Source organism: Vicugna pacos, chromosome 14, assembly GCF_048564905.1.
Source record: "Vicugna pacos chromosome 14, VicPac4, whole genome shotgun sequence".
In the NCBI taxonomy this organism is placed as follows: domain Eukaryota; kingdom Metazoa; phylum Chordata; class Mammalia; order Artiodactyla; family Camelidae; genus Vicugna; species Vicugna pacos.
In genome coordinates, this window is record NC_133000.1 from 61,660,341 (window position 1) to 61,681,957 (window position 21,617).

The window sequence follows — 21,617 nt, forward strand, 5'->3', positions numbered from 1 at the left end:
GGCCGCTGGGGCTCACTGAGGCCTCTAAGGCTGTTTCCCGCTAACTGGCAGTACTGAAAGGACGCTGCGTGCGCACACACGCACACTTGGGGTTCTCCCAGTTTCCAAGAATGACTTCTAAAAAAATCAGCCCTTCCCCAGTGTGGACTTGAATCAATCATTAGTACCTTGACCTACGATTTTCCATTTGCTTGATTTTCTTTTCTTTTCTTTTTTTTACATTTTTATTGATTCATAATCATTTTACAGTGTTGTGTCAAATTCCAGTGTTCAGTACAATTTTTCAGTCATACATGGACATATACACACTCATTGTCACATTTTTTTCTCTGTGATTTATCATAACATTTTGTGTATATTTCCCTGTGCTATACAGTGTAATCTTGTTTATCTGTTCTACAATTTTGAAATCCCAGTCTACCCCTTCCCACCCTCTACCCCGCCCCCCCCCCCCCCCCCCCAGTGCTTGATTTTCAAAGGGCCTCAACTACGTTGCCTAGACCCTCTGTGACCTCTACCCCCGCCCCGGGACTGCCGCGGCGGCTCTTCTGTCTGCGTGAGGTTCCCACAAATACCTGCGCGGTCCGCTCCTGTGCCTCCATCTGAACGTCGCCTTCACAGGGACAGACGGCCACTCCAATTTGCAGCAGCAAACCCTAACCCCTCTTCCCCATTCTGCATTCTATCATGTTTTCCTGTTTTATTTTTTCTCCAATGCACTCATTACCTTTAAATATTGTTCACTTATTTATTTAGTTATTTTCCAACTAGAATGAAAGCACCATGCACTAAGGGTCTCTGTTGTGTTTTCTGATGGCCCAGGGCTTGGGAGAACATCCTGACACACAGCAAGTATTCAGCGGATGCCTGCTGAGTGAGTGGACAAGCAAGCACGGTTCTAGTAAGAACCTACATTCTTTATTCCTGGAAAGAGGGAACAGTGAGAACTGGGGGCTGCAGGTCTTCTGCATCTGTTTAAACTGTGAAAATGAGGACATTAGTGGGATATAACAATGAGGAAATTAGGGGAAAATGAGAAATAAAGTATCTGTGAGTAAAAACAAGATGTAAGGCCGTAGCCAGGTAGGGCACAGAATGGAGGGAGTTTGTTTTGAAGATCAGAGAGAAAGAGGAAGAAAGAGGAAGAGGGAGAGGGAGGGAGGGAGGGAGACGTTAAATGACCGTGGAAAGTGAGACAGGGTGTACGGCGGAAAGAAGAGATTTAAGGATGGAAAAGTGAAGGTCAAACACAATTGGTTCTGAGAATGCTGGGCTTGAAGTGAAAAAGCATGTAAGTTAAAATATCCACTATGAAATTGTGTGAAGGGAAGGAAGAAGCTGAAAATGTAAGACTTCAAAGTTTATAAGCAGGGAGTTGGAGCAGTCTATGTCTATGTACTAAAAATTATTCTATGAATGTTTTACTTACCTGATCGAGGTTTGAAAGACTATGTGGATCTTTACTGAGAGTTTGGTACTGGCCCCGGAGCCTGTCACCTGCTGCAATTCTCCTGAATTTCTTGAGATCTACTACGTATAAGGCACTGCAAAAAAAAAAGGAACACTCCTTGACAGCCTATGCTGTTTGTGTTTCTACTTTCCTCCAGTTACTGCCTACAGCCACAGTATTAACTTTAGATCACTTTAGATAAGTCTAATTATAATGAATCCTTTCATAACCTCCTCCCAGTGTCTAATACTGTTTCCAGGGTGTCACCTCAAGTTTTTCTAAGATCTCCTGAAACTCATGGCACTGCAAAACACTAACAGCTGTAAAGACAGTATCTTCATCTTGCTCTGCGACAAACCAAGTTTAAATCTTCTTTAGTACTTAGGAACAGAGTCGAGCCGTATTACTTCTGTTTAACTTCTAGCTCAGCTATGCACTAACAGCAGAAGCCTGGGCCAGGTACGTAACTGCTGTGTGCCTTGGTTTCCACATCTGTAAGATAGGGATGGTAATGATCTCAAAAGGTTGTCACAGAGATTTTATGAGTTAATGTATGTAAAGTCTTATAAGAGTGACTGGCATGCAATAAGCACTATATAATTGGTTGCCACTATGGTATAATTTCCAAGAAGACTGAGTATTGTGATTCAGTAAGTTATTTATTTACTAAAAGGTAAGAATATGAATTTTCTTACCTGATATGGTATTTCCTTCTTAAAAGATGTGATGCCCAGTATCCTCTTTTCCAGAAACGATACCCATCCATTTCCTTGCGGCTGTCACAGAAGGGCGTGTACCCATAAGGAGCTCCACCCAGATCAAAGTCTCGAAGTTCTTTTAGGTCATGTCTCACAATCTGAATAATTAGAATAGTTTCTTTGATGAAGATCATAAATATGAGCCCTTTTTAAGTGACTCTCAAGTCATCATTACCTTGTTGTAGAAAGACAAGAGAACTGAGTTTTCCCCACAGTTCTTTCATGTTGCACAAGTTTACCAAGTTTCTAGTTTTTTCCTCTTGTCCTTACAGATTAAAAGAAACCTGTAATTTACATACCTAGTCTGTATGACAGTGGACTTACTCACTAATAAGAACAGCTTGTTGTAACATTTTTAATCAAGGTTTTTAAATATTGTTTTTAAAATGGAAGTAGAGTTGATGTACAATATTATATAAGTACAATATAGTGACTCAATTTTAAAGGTCATACTCCATTTATAGTTACTATAAAACATTGACTATATTCCTCATATTGTACAATATATTCCTGTAGCTTAGCTTATACCTAATAGTTTGTACAGCTTATGCCCCTCCCTTGTAATGCCCCTCCCCCTTCTTCCCCACTGCTAACCCTGAGCTTGTTCTCTATGTCTGTGAGCCTGCTTTTTTGTTATATTCACTAGTTTGTTGTATTTTTTAGTTTCCACATGTAAGTGATACTATACAATATTTGCCTTTCTCTGACTTATTTCACTTAGCATGATGCCCTCAAGTCCATCTGTGTTACTACAGATGGCAAAACTTTGTTCTTTTTTATGGCTGAGTAGCATTCCATTGTGTGTATATATATATATATATACTACCACATCTTCCCTATTCATTCATCTGTTGATGGACACTTCGGTTGCTTCCATATCTTGGCAACTGTAAATAATGCTGCTATGAATATTGGGGTGCATGTATTTTTGAATTAGTTTTTTTTTTCCCAGATACATACCAGGAGGGAATTGCTGGGGCATATGGTAGTTCTATTTTTAGTTTTTTGAGAAACCTTTATACTATTTTCCACAGTGGCTGCATCAACTTACATTCCCACCAAGAGAATAGGAAGGTTCCCTTTTATCCACATCCTCACCAACATTTGTTATTTGTACTCTTTTTGATGATAGCCATTCTGACAGGTATGAGGTGATATCTCACTATGGTTTTGATTTGTAATCAAGGTATTTTGAACAAAATATATTTTGGGAAGGAATTAAATATATAAGTACATAGCTCTTAACTTCTGAAGGTACAGATTAATAATTTAAAATCTTTTTTATGTTATAGCTCCATTATTGTGTATTGGCAAATATTAGTTTGAATCATAAAGAAAAATCTCCTGATTATTCTCCATGGCTTCAATGAAGTAACATCAGTATGCTTCATTGCTTAATAGACTCTAGCCTGCTGCAAAATATTACTATGTATATTGGGAGAAATAAGTTTTATGTTAGATGGTATGTTTGGCAATATTTACTTCATTACACATAGGTCTACAATCTTAGTTTTTAATTATAATGGTTCATATGTATCAATTTGGAAAATACACAATTTAAAATACAAATTATAAAACAGGATTTGAAAATATATTTTTGGTCCTAAATATAAACACTAACTTGCACATTTAATTTATATGACATTTATATTCACATATTACTATTCTTAGAAATTCTGTATATTAAAAAAAATTTGTTTTACCATTAATGTTACAAAGGCATGCAAGGAGGGAAGGGGAGACTCATAAACATTTTTGGATATATAAATTTTGACTATAAATTTTTTGGCCAAATGTAGGGCTTTTTCTTTAGGTGGTAGAATGATGGCTAAGTGCCAGAGACCCAGAGCTGCTGAAGGCGGAGGAAGGAGAGGATGTGTGTGATTACTAACTTTCCAGCAAGAAGAAACAGTTCATTTTAAACAAGTTTCAGCTCATTCAATTCATATAACTCCTTTTATTATGACTAACACAAGTATTTGTTTAATTACCAAAATACAAAAAAAAAGAAAAAAAAGAAAAAAAACCCACCACCCTACTACTTCAGAGGAAAAACTGCCATGTCCTAAGGAATAAATGGTACTTCTGGCAACACCTTTGATTTTTCCCTGGAATGCTGATGCTTTTCTTTTAAAAGACACTTTGCTTATATGTCACAATCATGTCATGTTTACGTAGCATGGCAGCAAAGACAGTAATAAACAGCAGCGATATAAACTGCGTCCCTCTACTCAGAAGTGTACACAAGTTTAAGCATTCCTGAAAACAACCGTTATCTTATTACCTGGTCAGCATCAACAAAAATGATTTTGTCCACTGCGAGAGGGAAGAGGACGTCAAGGAAGAGAATCTTATAACCCCAGATAATCCTCTGCTTTTCTGTCTGCTGATGAAGCCATCGGGGCCACCTGTACTGGACTAGTTCATACTGGAATCCATACTCCTTGGCCATGTGAGGGATCACCTCCTAAAATGCACACAGAAATCAAAGAACACATTCACGGAACAGAGAGTAGTTTTTGTTTTAGAGAAAAAATTAACATTTCAAAAGTTAGAGCTTACTATAAATTGTTACAAATGAACTGGTAAAATGTCTAAGTAGTACTTCTACAACTTACACCTCTTAATCAGAAATAGGAAAACGCTGACAAATATAAAAACACAACTGCACGTAAAACTATATAAAGACATCAAAAACAGGTACAGTATGTTAATTAGAAAACTATTAGCCAAGATAATTGTTCCCCTACTTTTACTACTAGTGTTTGACCTGAGAAAACTTGATGATAGAAAGAAAAGCCTCTGCATCTGGATCATCTGTGCATCAGACACTGTGACCATGGCAACATGTCGTTTGGTCAGAGATACGAAGATGAAAAGGGTGTACAGAGAACACAAAATGAGTTGTAAACTGATAAATCAGATTCTCTGTATCAGTTCCATGTTTGAGATTTATGACTACTTAATTCAAGGATTAAAAATGCAAGGTAGTTACAGTAGTATGAATATTTGACATTTGATTCAGTGTCTTACAGGCTTAGAGTATCTTACTCTGTTTAAACCAGAGCAGTTGGTTCAAGAGCCCAAAGACTGAGAGGGATGATGGAAAAGGAGGGGTAAAGACAGCACCTGCGCTTGTCTCCTCAGTTCTCACCTGCAGCTAGGTGCTGGTTTTATGTCTCCCTGCTTTTGTAAGAATAGTGTAGATTTAAATTATGTTCCTTACTGTAAGCACTGGTTTTATCTGTGAGTTGCAAAATGGTGAAATTATGGCTAGAACAGTTGCTGAGAATCACTGCTTCTGTTTCAAATTTTTTTTAAAAAAAATTAGGAGAAATGAGAAAAACCTTCTTATTCAACAAATATGTATTAAAAAATATTCGCTGAGCAAGCACTTTGTGCCGGGCAATATTCTGAGCTCTAAAGATAAAGCAGTGAAACAAAACATAAAATCATGGCCCTCATGAGGCTTACATTTTAGAAAAAATAAACAAAATTAGTTATCTATAGAAGATGGTGCTATGGAGAAAAATAAAAATGGGAGGGAAACAGAGTGAAAGATCAGAAGGGACTGTCAGTTCATACAGAGCAGCAGGAAAGGATTGTTCCCAGAGTAGGTAATGCTCAGCGACGATCTGGCAGGAGACAGGAGGTATGCTTTTTTTTTTAAAACTGAAGGGAAAGGATCTAGGGTGCTAGTAATTTCTGTTTCTATAACTGGCTGCTGGTTATAAGGTGTTTTAAGTTTGTAAAAATTCAAAGTTGCACATTTACAATTTGTGCACACTGTATTTCACTGAAAAAATTTTTTAAAGATAAAAATTTTGAGGGAGAAGAATCAATTACAAAAAGGGAAATATTATTTCAGACATAGTGTTACTTTTGGCCACGTAGTGGAACCAGACTTCCATCCACACATAGCACTATGTTTCTAGCGAATGATGTAATTTCCTGTTAAGAGAACCTTCAGACTGTATCACCTCAATTTACACAGAGTAAAATCCCTCTATGCAGTGTTGGATAACATGTTAAAATTTTAGTAACAAACTAGTAAGACTTCTTGTCTGTATCTGTGGTTTCTTTATTCAGTTTTTCAAATGCGTACAGGAGGCAGCGCTCTTGGTGGTGGGGGGGGCAGAGGAGCTACCATTTAAGGGTTAAGCACCCGGGCTTTGAGGTCAGGATGCTTGGGTTCATATCTCAGCTACTGATTAGCTGTTTGATCCAGGCCTGTGCCATAAGGGACAAATCTTACTCAAAGAATGGTTGTGCCCTTTGCCCGTGGCTCCTGGGAAGTAACTGCTACCCCCGGAATGTCCTGCTTGGTAAGAACGTCTTTATTTACTGGGGGACCTAGGCCACACCAGATAATCTGTGCTAACAATGGGATTTACGATGGAGACCTTGGGCCTCAAGACGCCAGCTCCAGCTCTGAAGGGGCTAGTGGCTAAGGGCAGCCACGGCGGCCGTCAGGTGGGTCTCTGTGGCCAGCCTCCAAAACAAACTCTGGACACCAAAGTTTGAGTGAGCTCCCTAATTGGCAACACGCCACGTGTACTGTCACAGTCTTGCTGGGAGAGCTCAGCTCTGGCCACGTGGCTCCACTGGGAGAGGACAACGGGAAGCCCTGGGTCTGGTCTCTCCTGGACCCTGCCCTATGAGTCTCTTTGCCGATTTTAACCTGCATCCTTTTGCTGCCATAAACTGTAACTGTGAGTACAACTGCTTTTCTGAGTTCTGTGAGCTCTTCTGGTGAGTCACTGAGCTTCAGGGTGGTCCTGGATGCCTCCCAACTGTGCAGGCCAGTTACGTAACTTCTGAGTCTTGGTTTTCTGGGAACAGGACTTTATGAAGAGCAACTGAGTAACGTAGGTAAAGTACTTAGCACACTGCCTGGCAATACTAGGGAACAGAGCATGGCTGCTGCTTTTATTTCTGCCTTCACCACTGGTTTTGGTCTAGGAAGAGAACGCCTTTGAACTGCTGCTGAGTGAGACCTTAACTTGCCTGGAATTTGATTAATAGGAAGAAACAGGGCACATTCTGTGGCAGGAGTAAAGGGTAACAAATGTTGGCCATTGGAAAACGTCTAAATATAAAATGCCGCAGACACTTGCCGCACTGCCCACATTACCACAGCAACCGATGCACTGCACATGACACAGGAGCCTCACTTTTCTGGGCACTATCCACTGATTTTCTATGGTGCAGTTTTCATATTTTTAGAGTCTACTGTTCCTTTCTTTGTAAAAATGTGACAGAATCTAATTCTTCTAATTGACAATTTGCACATATTTTTCATTGCCAAACTTTATTTAATTATTCATTATCATGAAAACCTACTGAGTTTACTTCAAAACAAAGCATCTCCTGCTGTCCTTTTAATTACCTCTTTAAATAGAAGTTGCACAGAATTTTTCTTAAGCTAGATAAAAAAATAACGAATACCAAAGTTTTAAATTGATTAAATACAGTACTTTGAGTAAATATACATTTCAAAAGACTCACTCTCAAAAGAGAAATGTTACGTGAACTTACAATTATATAAAGAATTTACTATTCAAATATTAGCCACTCTATAAAAAAATTAATGTACTTACTTTAAATGTCGGTGAGAGATAATTTTTAAGAAACCAGAACTTCACTGGTGTTTTGGTGTTACGTAAAACAGAAAGCATCATAATTCTGGATAAGAGAACAATAAATTCAATAAATTAACATTAATAGGAGTTCATCCTACTTCTCTTAAGGCTTTTAAATGTTTAAAGATATTAATTAGGAGTTTCTCACTATGAATTATGGAGAAACAGAGTGAAGTATCTTCAGATATCATGGCTGCACATCAATTATGTGATGCGTAAGAATAAATGTGTATATATGTATACCTGATATATATTAACTGATTGCTTTTTGTTTGTTCCACCTAACAAGAGAAGGAAGGTAGTCTGAAACAGTCTTGTTTAACTAAACTAGAATCTAATTTTGGTTCTATTACTGTGTCATTAATAGCAGGTGTGTGCACTTCGAAGGGCTGAGCAACTGTCTATATTGATACGTTCACTGGGCAGGTCACTTGTTTTTCCTATCCCGCATCCCTGAATCAGAGAAGACAGGGATATATCTAAAGTACCATTTTAAAATGTCAACACATATTCAAACATTTTTGAGGCATTGTCTGTGATCCTTCTATATAAACAGTTAAAGAAAATAGCCCTTTGTGTTTGTTAATACTGCCTTCCTCCTCTCAGTCTCTCCTCTTTACAGAACAAAGGAGGATTTCTTCACTAGAAAAGGAAAATTCACTATATAATTTTTTCTCACTTATCATCCTACTACAAAATTTGTCCATTTTCTAACCTTAAAGGACACTAACATTTCAAATCAAACTCATGAAATTTTATTGTATTTAGAAAATATACTTCCCTCATAATTTTAGGTAAAAAAAAAGCAAAGTGCAAAGCAGTATGTACTTTGTTACTATTTAGGTAAAAGGGAGTTAAAAATATATATCTGCTTGTCTATACATATCTTTGGCAGGATATGAAAATAATAAAATTGGTTTCTTGTGGGGAAGTAACTGGGTATCAAGGAAACAGGTGGGAGATTTTTTTTCCACTGTAATTTCTTTTATTATTTTGAACTTTAAAAAATTTTTTGGGCTATATAAATGTGTTACTTTTCAAACCATTAGATTAAAAAATATACCTACCTTAAAAAGCGTTCATATAAATGGCCAGAAGCAACTGAAAAGATGTTTAGAATGTCTGTTTCTTGAGTGTCTCTTTTTGTATGCAACCTCCTTGTGAAACTTGGAATAAAAAAGAATGATCAACAGTTTAATATACATCTGCAGACTTTACATACCTACATAAAATAAATTTGGTAAGAAATAAAAATAGGGATGCTTTTCATAATGAATTACATTGTAAACAAATACTTATCCTAAAAATTATAAATTTTTTATATTTAAACATGTGACAATTTGAAGTTTTATGATTTTTAAAAATGTACAGCACAGAATGCAATTATATTAATTATATTGTTTCTAGGTTAGTGAGGCAGTATCTTTGAATCTCTGTGAATTACAAGAGTTGCTTTAAGAACACAGAATGAGTGGTAACCCACCATGGCTATGTCTCATGTAAACAGGCCAACAGTGAGGGAAGAAACAGAACATGAAGTATTAACTGTGGCGATTTCTCGTATGTGGTGACAGCGTAGATCCTTGAGTGCTGCGACACAGAGTCCCCAGGATAAAATGTTGTAAAAGGCGCCTGCAGCTCAGAGCCCCTCTGGTGGGGAAGCCTCCGTTCCACGTAGGCTAGAGGCTTCTGTACCGTGGGTGCCCCTGCACAAGGAGTAAGACAGCACCAGGGAGCCACGTCCGCACACTGGTTTCTATCACAAAAGCTTCATCCGGGCCCGGCTGTCACTGTCACTAATTTCTGGACCCAGACCAGACTTTGATATGCCCCATCTCATACACAAAAGTGACTGAATCTTTTATCTGGGGTATTTATAATGTATCATTTCTTCTTTTTCCTATTTAAAATTTTTATTTAAATAAAAATCTCAATTTTATATACACAGATATTTACAATGACTAAAATTTGGAAAGCTAAATAATTCACAATCAACATGGAATATATTCTGCCAAATAGGAATTGTTATACAGAGATATTTTTTCACAACTATTTTCATTGTAATCCCCTAAATAAGAAAAATACACAGTCGACTCAGGGAGGAAAAAAAAATCACTCTAAGTTAGGATTAAAAACAAGACAAAAGAAGTGAGAACAGTGTAATGTACAAAATACTCATGTATCTGGAGGAGCTACCATTCCCTAAACTTACCTGCTCTCTCTTCCTAATGAAGCATTATTTGGTTTTGGTTTCTCATCTGTAGAGTAAGTGGCAATGCCATAGTTTAACAGTTACCTTTATTCCTTTCAGTCTGTACCGTCTGGTTCTGATGGAAGGTCATGGACAGACAGACACTCTTTAACATGCCCAGGCTCTGCTTCATCATCCCCTGTCAAACATACCTACTCTCCAAATCATCTCAAAGTGAGTGAATCTGAGCCTTTCTCAGTCAGTAACCAGTTCAACCCTGGCACATCCTGGAACAGTAACATGATTCTTACCAAGTAAGGGGTCAACTATAGAAAAAGAGACCTAAACTGGGCAAAATCCAAAATGATGAGAATCCAGAATGTGATTGGTGTAACAAAATCTGCCTAAAATTTCTATTTCTTATCCTTGATAAAAATGATCAATAGTTCTCCATCATAGTTCAAATTAAGTTCAAATCTCTAAAATGGACTTTCAGAGTCTCTATAATCTGGATCTACAGCAGACCTTTTTTTTTTTTTTGCCCACTTAACACCCTTTACACTTCTAGTCACAATAACCTGGTACTGTGGGTGAGTGGGCGGATAACCATCCCTCCTCTAATTTCATTCTCCGAAGTTCCGGTGGGGCGGGCCTTCTCCCTAGCGCCAGAGGCAGGCACGTGACCCAAGCTTAGGTGATTAGAGTCACAAGGGTCAGTCCAGTCTGGCATATGTGGCTATAGCTGGACCAATGAGTCAGCCTTGGAACTTGGCTGGTACTATTTGGAAAGAGGCAATTTTCTCCCACTGGAGATGGCAAGTTTTTTCCTTGTAAAAGTTAGTCTGAAAATGAAGGAGGCAGAAATAATAGAACTAGGAGATGGAGAAAGAATTTCTGGACCACATCACCGGAATGCCCAAAGTCAGCTCTGCCCTGGACTCTTTAGGTATGTGAGCCAATATACGCGCGCGCGTGCGTGTACTCCTTTTAAATTGAATATAGGTCCCAGTCTAACTTAGAGATTCCCCATTATAGGCAATATCCCAGCCAACCTGGGCTACTTCCTGCTCCTTGAGGAACATACCCAATCTTTCTGACTTCACATAACCAGGTACCCTCATTCTGTTTCCTGTCCACCCTTTAGAACACGCTTCTCCAAAGAGTCTTTTCTGAGGTTCCCCCTAACTGGATATAGCCTTTCTCTCCTTTGGTTTGAACAGCACTTTATGTTCAGCTGTCTTACAGCTCCAGTTTGCTATCTTGTATTATGAACATTTATGTATTTGCGTTATCCCTTCTAGAGAAGATCTGTGCTTGACTTCAAAGTTTACCATCTGCAGGGCATCCATGTACTAGACTCCTGGTGAATTTATAGTTACATGTTAAAATACTCATTAGTAATTACCTTTTAATGGAATCCCACATTCCTTTTTTTTTTTCTTCATTTTTACTGGAAAGGACATCTTCCTTAATTTTGTCTGGCTTTTTTTGCACCTAGATAGCATGGTTAAAGAAAAACTTTACAATTTTGTAGCTTTAAATATTATGCTGCGTAGTTAGAAATATATTAGGTAAGGTGATGGTTGTAAATCTAAGATAGTTATAGTAAATAAAGCCAAGAAAGATCTTAGTACATTATAGACACAATCTAGTTTCAACTATCAGTTCAACCTCTTGTTTTTAGTTCTTCTGGTGGTTATCTCCATACTCCTGAATAATGTTCTTAAACTTGTAATTACTGAATTTTCAGCTTGGAATGTTACTGACTATTTATCTGGACATTATTCATTCGTGGTAATGAAAGGCGAGTAGCTTATTTATACCATCCCTCCCCCACCTCTTTGTCAGGGAAGGTTTCAGTAATACTATTTTTATCATTAGTTCAACTGAGTATTTTCATAAGTTGAATTAATATTTAAATCTATTTTTTTTATTCCAACAAATTTAAGTTTCTCTTGCATACCCTATTACAAAGATACTAACATCTACCTTCTCCCTCTGCCTCCCAGCTTATGTTAGCTAAACCTTTACTGTAGCATGGTAAATGTAGGCAATGTTTAGTTTGGTAAACACAATTACATCTTTGCACTGTGCTATTTTTATTCTGCAACTTGACAATCAGCAAAAAGTGCTTATTGTGACAACGTAAGCACCGCTCACTGAAGAGTCTGAAAGGCCACCACCACTGCCTTCCCCCCGCAGGTTACGACAACGTGCCCACCGTGCTGCTCCTGGGAGGCTCTCCCCGCTGCACACGCATTCTGCTTTTTCACATTTCACCGAGAGAGAAGTATTTTTTTTCTTGCAACTTTACTGATTTTTTTCTGGTGGTGAGATATGTTTCTTCTTTGCCACGTACCTAGTATTTTCCAGTTTATTATTCAAGTTACTTAGCTGTCTGGAACTCTTGTCTTCTTGAAGGCATTTTTCTTGGAGCTTAGCAATTCACTGCCTGTCCCTCTCAAGCTTTCTTCGTATTAGAGTTCTGATTAATTTCACCACTTCCTGCGATACCTATTTTCTTCTCTCCTGCTATTCATCTTCATTGTGCTGACAAACACCTTCAAGAAGGGGTATGAAAAATAATTTTTCTAATCTTCATGCTTCAGAGAATAACTTCATTTTGCCTTCATATTTGATTAAGAATTTGCCTAAAGAATCCTAGGTTCAAAATAATCTTCTTCAAAACATTAAAATCTTCGTTTTGCTGTCTTGAGAATGAAGTGTCTGATGCTAGTGTTAGTCTCATTCTATTGCAGTGACCTGCCTTTTCTCCCTGAGTTTTTTTTTTTGACAGGTTGAGGACCCCTTTAATTCCAAAAATTCATTCACCTAAGAAAGTAAATCAGAACATCTCTGCAAAAAGCTTTCTCCCTGGATCTTATGGGCCATTTTTATTAGATTGATTCTAATTTGTGGACCCTCTGACGTAAACGTTTTTATCCTTATTTGTGGGAAACTTTCCTTCCTCTATTTTCTGTTTTTCCTTTCTGGAATTCCTAATCGTGGGCCACTGGGGTTCATGGGCTGATCTTTTAGGTTGTCTATCTCTTCTCCTTTTTCCCTGTCCTTTGGCGTAATTCTGAGAGGAGGATGGTGAGGAGATAAAACTGTGTCATTAGAAGACAACTGAAGGACCTAGGTATGATTAGGCTGTAGAATGTTTGCTTCAGGTAGGGCATGACTATTACCCTCAAAGACCTGATGGCTTTGGTCAAAGAGTCAGATATGCTCTATACCAGGGATGAACAGGTCAAATTAGAGCCAATACAGAGAGTGAAAAAATTCAGTTCAAGAAAAAGAAACAACTTTTCAGTGGTCAAAATTCCTCAAATATAAAATACCCCATTCTCCCAGTGGAAACAGTACTTTTCTGTCCTGTTTGCAGGGCTGGGATAAAGCTAGCTGGAATGCTGGTCTTAAAGGGCTTGAGTCTACTTAGTAACTTAAGTGGCCGGTCTGGGTTTGTGGGGTTTTTCATCTGGAATGGCCAGAAGCAAAAGCGCCAAGGACAGAGTATAGGTTATTGCTGAGAAAGGAAGCCAAGGTCAAACAGGAAAAAGTATCAAAGGTGAGTGTGAGCGACACGTATAACTGATCACTGGATAAACAGCAGGGCTGACAAGGAACAGCTTATGATGTGGGATGCAGGGCAGAATCTGATGACTTGGAGGTTCAGGGTCTCTGCAGTACGTAACGAGAGGGCTCTGGCAGCCTACTGGTACTAGACCACAGAGATCCTGACTTACGTGGGTGTTTCCTAGTTATCTCTGGATATTGGTTTCTCCTTTCCTGCACTGCAGACAGAGACATACTCTATATGACTTCCTTTGTCTGAAATCTGTTGAAACTTTCAATTAAATGTAGACTAATTTTTATTAATGTTTTCTGTGTGTTTGAAAGACTGTTCACTGTGTTACTGGGTATTGTGTTCTACATACATCCATTAGGTCAAGATTTATAACCACACTGCTCAAATCCTTACTGAGCTTTTGGTCTGCCTGCTGTATCAAGTACTGAGAGACGAATGTTAAAAATATCCTGGAATATTAGAGAATTGTCAGCTTCTCTTGGTAATTCTATTTCTATTATACATATAAAGCAACCTTCTTTATCTTTAGTAACGCTGTCTTGACGTCTGATCTCTCTGATGTCAGCACAGCCACCCAGGCTTCCGTTAGGTCAGTATCGGCCTATGTATACTTCTGCCACACTTGTATATTATTTTCATCCTCATCCTGAAGCAGTTTTCTTATGTATTAGTGTCCTTTCTTGCAAGCACACAGTTGTAATTTTTAAAAAATCCAGTCTGATAATCTTTTGTCTTTGAATTGGAACATGTATTTTACATTTAATATAATTGGATTAAATTCTAGCCTACGATTTTGCACTTCCTCTATGGCCCATATGTTCTGCTTTCTTTCTTTCTTAGTCCATTTATATTAATTCGTTTCACTCCATTTTCCTCTTTACTAACTATGACATTATGCCTTGTTTTATTGTTTTAGTGGTCATCTCAGAAATTTAAAACATTCAGATTTGCCTAAAGTCTAAAAGTAGCCATAACTCTTGCCCTGGTCAATATAAGAACTTTCTGTGTTATTGCCAACACCCCTATTTATCTTATGGTTTAAATGCTACCGTCGTTTTTAAATTCTACATATTTTAAAAATCCTCATAAGACATTATTACTACTGTTTTACCTATTCACTGTTCATAGATTCGTCCACGTTGTTGCAGTTTTCTTTTCTCTTCATTCTTTTTTTTAAACTCAGATCTTCCATTTGAGATAAGTTTTTTTCTGCCTAAAATACATCTTTTAGAATTTCCTACAGCGTGAGTGAGCTAGTGGCAAATTCAGTTTTTTGATTGTCTGAAAATACTTTGTTTTATGTTTCTTCTTAAAAGATAGCTTCCAGGGTAAATTATTTGAGGTTGACATTCCTTTTTTCTTTCAGAGCTTTTAAATATCATTCTAGTATCTTATGGCTTTCCATACTGCTGAGAAATCCATTGTTCAGGCTAACTGTAGCTCTTTGAAGGTCATTTTTCTTTTTTCCTCTGGTTACTTTCAAGATTTCTCTTTGTCTTTTGCTTTCTGCAGTTTTATTAACAAGAACCTAGGTGTGAATTTCCTCTTAATTATCTTGCTTAGGAATCACTGGACCTCCTGAATATGCAAATTGGTACCTTTCATCAACCATGAGAATTCTCAGCCATTACTGCCTCAAATATTACCTGTACCTCATTCTGTCTTTCATCGCCTTCTGGAACTCTATTTAAAACAATTTTATTTACTAAATACTCATAAAGTACTTTATACAGCTAAATTATCCTTCTAGCAGACACTTTAGGAGGGTTCCATTATTAACTCAATTTTATAGACGAGGAAGACGAGGTAAAAGGAGGTTAAGCCATCTGCTCAAGGGCACACAGCTGGTGAGCAGCAGAGCCAGGTGTAAATGCAGTCCTGGTATCTTGATTTCTCACTGCGCGCTCTATGCCTTTCATACTTCTCTACTGTCCTTTCTTCTTTATTAATGTCCCTGTTGCATTTGGGATACTCCTGGTCTCTCTTCCAAGTCACTAACACTCTCTTCAGGCCTGTTAAAGTTATCCACTGAATTCTTTGGTTATTGTATTGCTCAGTTTTAGAAGTTGTACTTAAAATAAAAAAATCAGATATGCACTTTTTATAGTTCTTTATAACCTGCAATTGTCTTCAAGTTTATCTTTTATTTCTTTAAACAATGTGAGTAGTTAATAATTCTGTGTTAGTAATTCTAACATATGGAGTGTTTGCGTGTCTGCTTTCTGTTATTTACTGTTTCTGCTGGTTTTCTTTGTGTATTTGGATATAGTAATCTTATTCCATAGATATATGGATGTTTCCGCCAGAGGCTTGTACAATCTTATCAATCTGGGACTATTTTAGTGCAAAATTCAAGGCTCAGGGTTCCCTCGATTACTGAGGTGAGACAAGTTTGGGCTAATGACTGTGTGATGCATACACTTTGCTATGGTTCTTCCTTACCCTGAAGCTATGGCCAGAAAGGGTCTTCTACTAGATTACCTATCTTATGTAGGTCCAGGGTTTTAATTTCTGTCCCCAGCACCCTGCAAATTAAATAAAACTGATAGTTCAAGTGTAACAGGATGGACAGATGTTCTCAGGAAAACAGCAGCTTTCTTGGGACAAGAGAAGCTTCCGTGCTTGCTTCTTCACTAGGCTCTCATTTTCCCTTTAATTTTGTTCTTGTGTTTCCTTATTATCATTATTGTTAGCTCATTTTTGCTTCTAAGATTTTTTAAAAAACATTTAACCCGATATTTTTTATTGATTTTAAGTATGTGGGTTGGTTCAAAAGAACTAAACTTTCCATCTTAAATGCTCCTTTTCTGTTTTTTTGCTTTTGTTTTTGTAAAGGAAAGAAACATCACTTTTTTTCCTTTTGAAAGGGCTAATTTTTCACCCATGTTCCTGATCTCATCTCTAAAGCCTAATTCAGAACATTATTTGTCTACAAATACAGTAGATACATCATAACTTAAAAAAATCATTTCTATTCTTCTATCTTCAGGCTCTCTGCTTTCCCTTTATGAACTTAATCCTTCTCTTCCTTTCACTACCAGAGTTCCAGTACAACATTGTAGGTAGATTTGTGAAGTTAGTTGTAAAATAAAAATTAATTAATTAGGGGTAAAAAAGATAATTCTTAATATTAAGAACAAAGCCTATAAAGAGCTTTGGCCTCACACACTTGTACGTCCAGTATTTTGCTTTTAAAGCTGTTTAACACAACAATGACATCTCCTAGGTCTGGTTCAGAGTCAGCTCCTTTGTGCCTAAAAACATAAAAATATGCAAATGTCTATAATAAATACAAGAACAGACATGCAATTATGATAGTATAAATACCTAAATAAATTCATTCTGCAGTAAACGTAAGTATAACAACACTCACGTATATGTTGTATTTGCTGTTTCTATAGTCAATTAAGGTATGCTGCAATACACTGTTTTTGAAATTATCCAATTTTAACTTAATACAAATTAAGACTGTACAAAAGGAACTCACTATATTTGATATCACTTAGTCATTCAGAACGTTCAGATTATTGCTTATCTTTGTTGTTGTATACTAAGATTATCACAAGCCAAATCTTACCTGTTTTATATTGCAGTAATTAAAACACGAAAAATTTTCTAGACTTTAAAACAAGTTGTTCACATAGCACAATCAAAAGAATTCTACACCATACAACTACTTTTCAACATCCATCCGCCATTTTCAAATACCAAAATTTGAAGTGTATTGTTAAAACTTGTAAGACTGAAAATGTGTCTGTGATGTCCATCTGCATTACTTGGATCTATTTTATATTACGCAGTATGTATTTCATTGTCTAATTTTCAAAACTGCATAAATAAATAAAAATGTTTTGATACTATTTTCGCCATGAACTGAAAAATGCCACTGTAAAAAATATTTACCATAAAACTATATTTTGTCAAAAAGGGAAAGCAATCATATGTCACGTTAGTAGATACTTTGCATTCAGTCAGATGCCCAACGTACACTTGAACCTTTTTCTAAAATGAAAATCTGGGGATTCTAGGACCATGTTAACACACGCCTTTGACTCCCACTCTCAGTTCCCCAGATGAGGTGGCTAAGCCACAGGAGGAGGCACAGCCTTGCCCAACATTTACCACTGGAAAATAGAAAGCGTTCCAACTTTCACAGTATGAATGTCAAGTTCCTTAAAAATTTTCAAGAGCCTCCAGTCCCAAATACTGCTCAAGGGCATTGCAACTGTAGCCATCGGAACCACTGTCCACTGAGACCAGGATGCAGCCAGCACAACACTGCAGCTCGACCCACACAAGATCTAAAGCAGCGTTCCTCCATCCCAGGCCGTGGAGGCAGCCGTGATGAAGACTCTTAGTCTCTCTCAGGCACTATTTTAAGCACTTTTAGATATTATTTATATCTCATTTCAGCCAAACTATCCTTTGAGGAAGGTACAGTAATAACCGTAGATCCAAACTAAGCCCAGGTAGTCTGCCTCTGCACAGCTACACTGTTAGACCATTAAAAGTAACGCTAAGCAACTAACAGTAACTGGATACGTGAGGACAGTCAGCAGCTGAAATGAAAGGAACAAGCCAAGAAGTGAGAGGACATGGATTTCACTATGGTAAGAAATTAATACAGGAAAAAGGGGAGCATTCAAATAATTTACATTCCCAATGATATCTGAGAGAATATTTCTCAGGAAAAGTCATTCACTTCAAAATGAAAGGATTCATTGCATGTCAGGAAGCATTACTTAAAAAAAAAAGGACATACATATTTTTTATAGAATTCTAAGTATAAATACTATTTGATTTTTGTAGAGGAAGAAAAAAATCACTGCCTCTCCTTTTGAAATCCAAAACATTGGATGGTAGGAGATGATGATGAAGTCTTGCTTCAAGTATTTTCTGAGGCCAACTATAATGCTATTATCAATATTGATGAAAAGCAAGCAAAAGAAAGGCTAAAAAATTTTCAGGTCTTTAAAATCAAGAATACACCTCTAAGGTTTCTACAAAGAATATTTGTAGAAATGCGGTACATATTATGATATGGCAGGCAACATCTATTCTACCTTTTACTTTATCTGCAGAAGTCAGAAAGTTAAAAGCTTTTTTTTGTCTGTTTTTATTCCTAGGTGCTTTTACAGCTAAAGTTCTGGTTAATTAGATTCTGCTAAACAGATACATTTGCATGTGCTCTGGAATTTACAAGTGAGGGAGGGTCAGTGTAGTGATGTCTGCTGAGTTTCTTTGTGCAGGGAAAGTCATGGAGACATAGAGGTGTCTACACCAGGGTTCCAGTGTATAAACTCAGCTTTCTGGGGACAGAGAGCAAGGTGACGTATCGGTAGGAGCAGCCCCATGCTTTCTCACTCCTCTGATCCCGGGGGAGGCAGCAGCTCTCTCTGGCTGGTCAGTTCCTTGGCTGGTCCTGGGAGCCAGCCCTCCTGGGGCACTTGCTCCCCTGACCCTTCCTAGTACAGTCCAAAATCCATTTCCCTGTGTTAACTCCTTCTCTGATACCGGAGTCAGCCACCCAAACGAAAAACGAATGTGAAAGACAAAAGACATATACAAAAACTATGATCAATAGTGTATTTGGTCAGACTTATATTTAACTAATGGTGGTGCGATGGTAAAGAACTACAGGTTTGGGGAGGGGGACTAAAAAGATGGTAAATGGTTCAACGGAGGCACCAGTAAGACAGCTTTCAGGGAAAGGACCGCGCGAGACGAAGGCTGAACAGTGTCTTTGGAGGAAGCTGTTGCCAGGCCTTGAGTCTACACCGCTACACACCCCTGGGCAAGCGTGGGTAGCATTACCTTTTAATACTAAACTCAGTAAAGTAGATGCTTTAAAGGGGAAAGCACTTTGCAATACATTTTTTTCTGAAATTGGGAGACGTAGAGAACTGCATTTAGCTTGTGTCTGGGGAAGTTAAAGTGGACTGTGGACTGATCCTTGAGGACTGACCTACTGTCACTTGAATCCAAGACTGAGTGCTCCTTACTGCCTTGGAGATGGGCTTGAATTCCTAGAGTTTGCTGGCCAAGTGATGTGTCAGTATTTCTCATGGATCATACGTAGCCAAGCAGGAGAGATCTAGTTTTGTTGTTATGGAGTGGTTATGCATCCTGCCAAAATAGCAACATGGAGATACGAGAAGACCTCAGCAAAAATAGGACGTGGGTATAATAACACAGGATGCCCAGAGAACGAGAAAGATGTCAGAGAAGCCAACTGGGACAGAGATGCCCCAAGTGGGACCAGGGAATTAGGAGAGTGAGCTGCAGCAACAGAGACCCTCCAAGAGCACAGAGAAGGGCCCCCGAAAGAGTGAGTGATACTCACTGCCAGGGCCAGAGCGCAAAACTTTGGCTCCTATATAAAGCACAGGAGAAGCAGACCAGTCTCAGAGGTATCAAACTAAAATTATGTACAACTACTAATTAGGTAATCTGTTTTTCTGAGGATTTCAAGAGAAAAGATGAACAAAATAATTTAGCATATTGAAGGCATATATAAAAATATATGTGTGTATGTACAGCATCTGAAAGCCTCTGCAATTAAATTAGGAAAATCTGAAAAGCATTTTCTAATTTTGGTAGAACTACAAAAACTTTCTAGAAGAGAATAACTTTATTGAGTTTTTTTTGAATTCAAGGTAAATAGCAGTCAACACCAAATATGGATGTATGACTGCAGCTAAAGATCACATAAAGATGGACAGATCCAAACAGTACACAAGTGAGGATCATGCCTAACAAGACGGCAAATTTAAAAATACCAAATTATTCAGTCATGGTTTTAAAACTGGACTTAGAAGCTCACGTCAATATTATGTTAGCTTAGCTTCCCTAAATATAAATATAATAACAATTAGAACTAAATCAAAAATTGGGATAAACAATTTCCATTTTTGTCATATTTCATATTAACATGTTTTTCATTACTGATACTTTAATTTCAAAGAAATCAAAGAGTAGCATCATTTATGCTTTTTCTAATCTGGCTGTCTAGTGGCATATTAATCACATTTGGAGTTAAGTAAATTATGACTGAAAGAAATTTATGATTATATTGTTAATAAGAAATACAAACAATTTTGAAATTACTTCTATCACCAAGAATTATCTTACTGTGAATGAGAAAAATTAGTTTTGTACTAAAATGTTAGTGGTACTTAAATATAACATCGAGGGCTATTTTTCCCTAAACCATCCATTTATAGACTGTATATGATACCAAACAATGATAAAGAAGATAAAACAGAACCTCACATAGTGTATTGTTTTGCATGTGACATATTTTATACATATATTACACAATATACATATATAATATCTCAATATATGTAACTGTAACTTGTAAAGGAGGAAGAAAGAATAAGTGGAGAGGAAACGGACATTTACTTAAGACCTGAGACACCGCGTTTTATGAGGATTATCTCATGTAGTCCTTACAAAGAATCCACAAGGCAGGTAGGATTATCCCCTCTTGTTATGAGGAAATAAAGACTCCAAGCGGTAAAGAAACTTATGCAAAGTCAACAGACAGCTGGGGGCAGAGAAGAAATCTGAATAACAGTTTACCTAATCTCAAAGGCGAAAAACAACAGTGAATCAATGGTGGCAGATTTAGAAACACTACGCTCCTGGCAGTATAGTTTGCAAAGACCAAAGAAGATAAAGCAACATTATACCTTGAAACCATGATTTTTATAAGAGTCAATACAAGTGACACAGTATATTATTTTGCTTATCTTCTGTACCACATGTTAGATGTGCTAATAGGTGTGTGACAGTATCTCACTGTGGTTTTAATGTGCATTCTCCTAATAACTAACAATGTTGAGCATCTTTTTATTTGCTTATTTGATATCCATGTATCTTCTTTGGTGATGTGTCTGTTCAAGACTTTTGCATATTTTCTATCAAGTTGTTTTACTGTTGAGTTTTGATAGTTCTTTGTATATTTTAGATATAAATTCTT

At 37.4% G+C, this 21,617-nt stretch overlaps 1 protein-coding gene across 2 annotated transcripts in view; it reads right to left on the minus strand.

The window, feature by feature from the left end:
- The window catches only part of UGGT2 (UDP-glucose glycoprotein glucosyltransferase 2), a 137,045-nt gene that overhangs the window by 7,182 nt on the left and 108,246 nt on the right, over nt 1-21,617 (minus strand). For both annotated transcript variants that reach the window (XM_072976460.1, XM_015245024.3), the window contains exons 30-36: nt 16,803-16,887; nt 11,447-11,535; nt 8,918-9,016; nt 7,809-7,893; nt 4,493-4,675; nt 2,146-2,306; nt 1,430-1,544 (exon numbers count right to left, since the gene is read on the minus strand). In XM_072976460.1, coding sequence (XP_072832561.1) covers nt 1,430-1,544; nt 2,146-2,306; nt 4,493-4,675; nt 7,809-7,893; nt 8,918-9,016; nt 11,447-11,535; nt 16,803-16,887 — 817 coding nt within the window. The remainder of the gene's footprint in view (nt 1-1,429; nt 1,545-2,145; nt 2,307-4,492; nt 4,676-7,808; nt 7,894-8,917; nt 9,017-11,446; nt 11,536-16,802; nt 16,888-21,617) is intronic.